This window comes from Narcine bancroftii, chromosome 1 (assembly GCF_036971445.1).
Source record: "Narcine bancroftii isolate sNarBan1 chromosome 1, sNarBan1.hap1, whole genome shotgun sequence".
NCBI classification, from domain to species: Eukaryota; Metazoa; Chordata; class Chondrichthyes; order Torpediniformes; family Narcinidae; genus Narcine; species Narcine bancroftii.
Window position 1 is genome coordinate 401,265,684 of NC_091469.1, and position 8,087 is coordinate 401,273,770.

At 36.7% G+C, this 8,087-nt stretch overlaps 1 protein-coding gene across 1 annotated transcript in view; it reads right to left on the reverse strand.

The window, feature by feature from the left end:
* The window catches only part of meox2a (mesenchyme homeobox 2a), a 41,316-nt gene extending 34,295 nt beyond the window's left edge, over nt 1-7,021 (reverse strand). The window contains exons 1-2 of the mRNA XM_069913759.1: nt 6,371-7,021; nt 3,158-3,330 (exon numbers count right to left, since the gene is read on the reverse strand). Of these exons, the coding sequence (XP_069769860.1) occupies nt 3,158-3,330; nt 6,371-6,866 (669 nt within the window). The 5' untranslated portion in view covers nt 6,867-7,021. The remainder of the gene's footprint in view (nt 1-3,157; nt 3,331-6,370) is intronic.
* Nucleotides 7,022-8,087: the final 1,066 nt, after the last annotated feature.

An 8,087-nucleotide genomic window follows, 5' to 3' on the forward strand; every position in this document is an offset into this window, starting at 1 on the left:
AATGTGATATTTTTCGAATCATTTGACAATAATTTGCCAGTAGAGGGCAACACAAAAAGTAGACTGCGGAGAGCAGCAACAAGTTACTTGTTCTTCTCAGGGCTAGAAATTCTATCACTGCATCAGGTGAATGAAGTGGATTGCTGTATTTTTTAGACTAAAAGCAGCATTTAAAAGCAGGGAAAGGAATCTCAGGGTTGTATGTGATATCATGTATGTTTTCTGACAATAAATCTGAACTTTATACTTTGAACATTTAAGTTACCTTTGTCCACTACATTGCAAAAATCTTAAGGAGTTACATTACCACAAGTGCTTTCTTTGTTCTCATTTGTATAACATTAAAAAGTAATATTTGTTTTAAAAAATCTGCAATGCTGTAAAATCAAATACATTAAAAAAAAACTCTGATGGCAGAGTATTACCAATGGCTTTACATTGTGAGAGGTCTGAGGAGATTCCTTGTGTAACCAAAGACTCTCGTAAACTTCTACAGGTATACCGTGGAGAGCATTCTGGCTGTTGCATCACTGGAGGTGCCAACACTCAGGACAAGAATAAACTCCAGAGGGTTGTTAACTTGGCCTGTGACATCACAGGCACCAGACTTCACGCCATCAAAGACACGAGGCGGTGTCTTAAAAAAACAGCCTCTATCCTCAAAGACCCCCACCACCCAGGCCATGCCCTCTTCACTCTGCTACCATCGGGAAAAAGGTATATGATGAGCACTCAGCGGCACAAGCACAGCCATCAGATTCCTGAATAATTAATGAACCAAAGACACTGCCTTACTTTTCGTGCACTAATATTTTTATAGCAATGTCATAAGATGGTTAAAATTTGTATGTTTGCACTTTGATACTGCAGCAAAACACCAAATTTCATGACTTGTTCATGACAATAAATTCTGATTCTGATTATTAAAAGCAGCCTGTGCTGTAAGTAACTCTGAGTAGTTCCATTTCATTTCTAGAAAACAATATAAATCTTTCCAGGAATTGTTTATGATGTTAGATGAAGTTATGACTTACAACCGTGCTTGCAAAAAAAATGAACCTGCTGTTTAAGACAGAAACAAACTAAATCAAGGGACTTTATCGGGATATTATCGTCAAGTCAGTCTATTGTCATCTGATTGTACAAGTAAATAGCATTATACATAGAGCAATCGGACAATCATTTTGAAATTGTTTAAAATAGAAAAAAAAATTCTCATGAAGTTACCAAAATAGATTGCATCGTTATATGTGTGTGTGACTTTTAAAATAATTTGAACTCTACCACTTTATGTTTTTAATTTTAAAAATGTGCTTTTTATCCAAAATACACAGATCTATCTGATTCTTTGAGGCATTGTAGATTAATCCATGTTTGCAATGATTCCCACAATTGTGAAAATTGGCATGAACATTTTGATCAAATTGTCACTAGGAATCATTAATTTGCAAATGAAATATTTAGCAGGTGAGTCAACAGATGTGGAAAGCGAAAGGTTGATGATATTTCAATAGAACTGATGAAGCATTATTTCAAAATTATTTTAACTAAATATGTTTATATTGAGTGTTTGATCAGAATTAAGGTTAGGGTGAAACTTTCTTTTCAAAAACTATAATAGAACTACTGGTTTGTCACTTAGCTTGCGAAGATCTAAAAATCTATTTGGATATGCATTACTTCCGACGTCTTGAATGCAAATATTTAAATTATTTTCAAATGCTATGCCAGAATGATTTCTGGTCTCTCTTGTGTTTACTAAAGTAAGAGAGCCAAAATGTGTGATCTTGATTTAAAACCCAACAGAAATCCAAAAGTGGAATTTTGTATTTTAAAAGAAAATTTCAAAGGATAATTCTTTGTTTTATGTACAGCTAGAGGATTTGAGAGAAATATTTCTGATGGAGATTGTGTCATATATCATAGCTCAGTAATATAATTTCTATATTTACTTCTTTATTTGCTAATGAGTAAATATAAGTATTTGATAATGCACAACATTAAAATGTGCATCACTTCTTTATACTTTATTCAATGTTTATTACCTACCAGCAATTTATTTTTACACTCTATCTATATGTATGACATTCATTGCTACTTTAAAGCACAATCAAGGAAACGACAGATGTATAAACAGCAGGGTGTTAATTTCTAAGATCAAATTTCATAGCAAATAATGTTCACCTCCTGCTCAGAGTCTCGTGTGGGACTATAAACTGGGCATTCACCTCAGGCTGGTATGCACATTGTAAATCTCTTGTTAATTTAAACAGGAATTCAACCATTGGCATCAGCATGTATCAATGCAAACAGTCTAAAAGATCTGCATGATCTGATCTGATGAGGAGTGGCCTGAATCTCTGAGGGAAATCACATCTAAGATGGTTTTATTATTAAAGTTCAAAGTAAGTACATCATCCGTATAAATGCTGAGCTTGACTTTTTAAAAAAATGCTGTTTTAGCGAAGGAAAGAAAACACACAAATATGCATCATATGAAACTTCACAAAAGTAATATTTTCTGTTAAGAATTATTCAGCGTAGTTTTTCTCTGCCCTTCGTAGATACATACTAAAGAACAAATTTGTCTTGTACCTTCACAGAGAGAACATTCCTTTAACAATTGACTAGTGCAGAATGACAGGATACATATTTAACATTGTTTATTAACACTGTCACATTAAAATTGAATTGAAAATTATAGAACTTGAGCTTTATGCAACTACTAATGATAAAAAGAATTTAAAAATTGGACCATAGATGGAAATGATTATTGCTAGGTTATCGAACACAACCAAATATAAGATCAAAATTTTACTCACGACAACCTCATATAATCCTACCTCATGTGACCCCTCTATCTGGTCATAACTATAACCGTGAACATATTTGTTGCACATCAGTCTTGTGTTGGTTTTCCAGTTTAATTTCAATGCAATATGTTATGGAAAAATAGATGAGTAGGTATACTTGAGAACCAGGTTGACATTTAGGTCACATTTTTAAACTCTGGTAATATAATTTCAGTAAAGGTTAATTGATTGTTACACCTATCAATCATTTGCATCTGCCAGCTTGTTTTGTAATTCAGAACAAATATATATATGTCTATCTCTGTTGAATTCCTGGAAATATTTGAAATCAATAGGCTCCTTACCTGTCTCTCAGTGAGATCCAGATTTACGGCTATCTCATATCTTCGCAGTCTTGTCAGATAATTGTGATGAGCAAACTCAGCTTCCAATTCCCTTATCTGTTCTTTGGTGAAGGCTGTTCTTTCCTTCCTTGGTTTGCTGTTCACCTCTCCCTTGTAATTGCCTTCTTGCGTTTCTATAACCAGGATCACAAAGTTCCAACTGAGATTCCTGATAACGATTTCAGCATCTAAAGAGGAGCTACTGTAATTCTAAAAGACCTTCTCCTTTTATAACATCTTAAACAATCTTCAGGATTTGTCAATAATGTTACAGGTGATGTTGTTACATTTCATCATAATTTATAACTGCTAAATTATGCATGGAAAGATCCCATAAACATCAATATAGTGACAACCAGATAATTATTTTGAATGAAAATTAATGTTAGGAATTCCATAAAGAACTTCCCACCCTTGACCAAAAAAAAAATCCAGGCATTTTAACATTCATTGAAATGGTAGATGTGACTCCAGATAAGTACTGATGATTGGTCTCCTGCATATTTGAAAGCCACATTTTGATTATAATTCTATAACATCTTGTCATTTAAGTGTTTCAACAGTAAAAGGGAAAAATGGATGGTTATTTTTAAAAATTGCTAAGTAGATTAAGCAAACATTTTTAAATAGGGGTTCTATCCAAATGTACATATGAATTAAATATTTGGTGATGTATGTTAGTTATAGCTATTTTTGTCAAGTGTCTCAAGATGAACACATTGCCATTAGTGTTAAAATGTAATGTCAAGAAATGCCCATCAGTTCACCATAATTATTCTTCCAAAACCATTGGGCTGATCTACAAATTGATAAAGGGGTATTTTAAGAATTTTTCACAAGATCCCTTCGAATAAGAACCCTACAAATTCACAGTGCAATGGAAAGGTTACCATGCTCAAAATAATTGGGAAAAGTAATTCTTAGCTGGTAAGCAGAGTCAGAAATGTGGTAATTACAAATAGATATAAAAATTGAACTCAACCTTTTTTCAAACATTATTTACAAATATTAATTATTCAAATTAATTTTACTCAATATGCAATTGTATTCCCAAGAACCTATAAAGTGCTCACTGTACTTATGTTCATACTAATTGAATGCAAGTATTAATAAAATTATCTGTTATATTCACCTGAAATATGTTACTTTTCAAAACATTCATTATTTGTGTAATATCTGTCCAAACCTAAAGCATCCATATAATATTTTTTTTATCTTTATTTAATTGAACAATAAATTAAAATCGTAGCATTATAGAAACAAGCAACAAGGCCTTCTCTGATATCTACCTCAATTCATTTGTCTACTTTCTCTGCATCTGAAGTCACAACAACAAAATACGATAGTTCCATACTTCATGAGGAGAAAAAGTTCTTATTAAAAGGAATATTTTATTTAAAATGTCAATTAATTCATTATTATGTGCTGTTATATTCATTATTAATCGTGTTCATTAATATTGCATTAAAGATATGGCCTAAATTCACAAGCTAAAGTGAATTTATGGAAAATAGTGAGATAAATTAATTTTCGGTTATGAGTTTGCAAATGGAACTTGAACATGAAAGAACTTGAGATTTTCATTAAATGGGCTTTTCACCCGACATTAATTTATTGTTCAAAATTTCGCAAATTATTTACATCTTCTCTTGGCTGTTTGTTTAGTAATTGGTGGACTCAAGGAAGCTGATCTCCAAGAGAGTGGGATAATTAGAAGGCGGGGAGTAGATTCCAAGTCCTCGGCGTCTACCAGTTAAACCCTTCAACTTTGTTTACAGCCCGAAAATAATCGCATTGGAGCCGATGGCAGGTGTAAAAACACTTCACAAAGCCTGTTCCATTGCAATTTAAATTTTCAGATGTTTGTAGTGAAACTGAAAAGGATTAAAAAATAAATTAAAAAAAAAAAATATATATATATCCTGGTTATATTCAGCTTCTTTCGATAATTCTATGATTTTAATTTATGGTTATATTCAACTTCTGTTAGGTTTGGCGATGAATGTGTGAATGAGAGGAAATGCAGCCCATTAACCAACGATAGATTTATTTTTTTTTAAACAAAGTAAATCTCAGTACACTTTGGCGTTAGCCTTTGAAAGAGATTTGCTTTTATAAAAAGGAAATATTGCACTTTGCATTTTTTTTCTTTAAATTTAGTTAAGGCTACAGAAGACATTGCAATTTTTTTTCAACTGCGAAATCAAAAGGAGTTCGCATTATATCTTTTTAAATATTTTAATTGCATCCAGTGCAATATATCGGCCTGTGTGCAAAAAGAACTCCGCTCCTTGGACCCCGCGGTTCTGTTTAATGCTGTAATCTATCCGCTGATCAATAAAACGAACGATTGATATGAAACTTCTTCACTCGAATGGTTTTGAGCAGTTCGAGCTGTTGTCGGCGATGAACCCGAGAAGTGCCGGAAAGCAATTGCACAAACGCGGAGATGGTCTAACAGAACCAGGTTTGAAACGGACCGTTTAAGATATACGTGTGTGACTTCGGATCCAAAGATTTCGCAAACATTTATTGCAAAAATAGTCTTTACTCTACAGGAATGAAGCCACCAACGCTCGTTGGAATAAAAGCCACCACAAACTCCAAACATTGCGTTTCGGTGTTTGTGCAGCTGCGACTGGTTTCGAGTTGGATGAAGCGTGAGAGCACAAGTATTTTGAGTCGGAACTTTATTCGGACGTCAGTTACAGTGTTTTTAACACGTCCTTCGCAGGTTCTTTCGGTGGGTCCCGGGGATTACTGCAGCCTCATATCGCTCTACATGTGACCCAAGGTCAGTGCAATATTCAACTCTAAATTGGTCCAGAAAACGAATTCTAATGATTGGAGCTGCCTCATTGCAAGAGCATCTGGCAGTACTCCCTGTTTATAAATGACCCTAAAACGATTCTGCCCGAGGAATAAAATAACACGTAGACTTTTGAAAAGTGTCATCTTGCTGGGACGCACCGAACGGATCAATGCTTGCACGTTCCCCAACAAAACTGATGAAGAGTTTCTCCCACTGAGGCTCCTTTGACCCGCCGAGTTCCTCCAGCAGTTCCGCGGAATATTGGACATTTAATGTGAAATAGTGCGATTGCAGCGTGCACGGACAGGAGAGCGTTGACCCCCTTGCCCTGATCAGCTGGTGCCTGCCCCGCCCTTTCTTACCTGAACCATCACCTTTCCTCTTGGGGTTCCTTTTCTCCGATTCCACTGAAGTGACCGGCGGCCTCCCGTAATCTCCAGCAACACAGGATGCCACGTTCGGGTTGTTGGCTGTCAAGCCCTGGTTGGTGTCCACAAAATGCGAAGGATTTGACCCTGGATCTGGAGGCCCCAACTCCGGCTGGACACAGAGAGCGTGCCTGGCCAGGGGCGGGGGCGAGGAGATCTGGGGGATGTGCCAGGTAGCTGGGGCAGCTGATTGTTGCTGCTGCTGTTGGTGGCCCCGGTGGTGATGATGTAGGTGATGATGATGACGCTGAGCTGTAAACATGTTTTCTTCATTAGGAAATCCAGCTATGATACAAGAAGAAGAAGACAGGTCGGGAAAAGCCACATGGTCTGATCTTCCGTTAAGAGCGAGTGGAGACTGAGAGAAGTGATGCAGACTCTGGGCTGAGGCATGTGAGCTGCGCAAGCAGCTAAATATTGTATGATCCATGGTAGTAGGGTTTCAAATTCCAAAAAGGCTGGAATTATATCCAAAGCACCTTCGATTTCAAAGCAAACAAAAAAGCAAGGGTCTTTAAAAGCGATCTGGATCAATCGCTCTTTTAACAGCCGGGACTCTGAGTAAACACACGCACACCCACCCACCCACACACACTCACACACTCACACACACCGGCTAATCCTGAATCTCGGATGACAAGTGAAGCCAATCGCAAGTTGTCCCTTGAGCTGGTTTAAGGGGGGAAATCGTGGAAGATATATAAATAGTTGGTAACGTGAGAGGGGGGCTGGGTCTTAGGCAAGGTCCCAACCACATGTGAAGTACCTCCAACAAAAAAAAATCAGCCCTATAAATCATGGCAATTAACGACCGGAAATTCGCAGGCGCAGGGAAAGAGAAACAAAACTTTGCTCAACGTTGAGGCGAAGCTTTCCTTTTTTTGTGTGCATTGAGCCGGGATTTGCTGTTGTCGAGTTTTAAACTTGGTTCATTTGCTGCTTACGGGTGAGATGGAAGAGGAGGCAAGCTGGGTTTTTTTTTGTTCCAAACATTTCTTGGCACCTCCGGGGTGTCAGATGTCCTTAACGTTTAGATCTCGGGGGATGGAGGGAGGGGGCGGAGGGTTTGGGTGAAACCTGTGGCTGTCAATCAGGGTCTCAAGAACCGGTAAGAGCTTGAAGGCTGGCTGCAACTTTGAAACCAGAAGATTTCCAGTGAAGTCGCAAGGAATGAGTGAAGTGTGTGGGGGTGGGGGGGGTATGTGTGCGCGCGGAGGTGTTCTTCATGACACCCGATAAAAGGAAACCAAAAAAAGGCAGAAGACAAAAAACGCTGCAACTGTAGAAATGTTTTTTTTTCTCTAACTTTGCTACTTTAGGATTACTGTACATTCTCCCAAAAGTTGCTTTCCTAATTCCATTACCCGATCTTCATTATTTGTCATTTGGATAGTTATATTTGTATATTCATCTTAATTATTTTTTTTCATTCCCGTTGAAGATTATCTTTGAATCTCGGCAAAATCTCACTATGCAAAATATAGAGAGGTTCTCCCCAATTAAACACATTTCACATGAGAAACTAGAAATAACATTTTAACGAGATATTTCCTGCACTCGTTAAAAGAAAATTAATATCGTCAATAAGATTTATGGTTAGAATTAACATTAAACAAAACTTGGCGAATAATTTAAGTCGTTGAAACCAGAA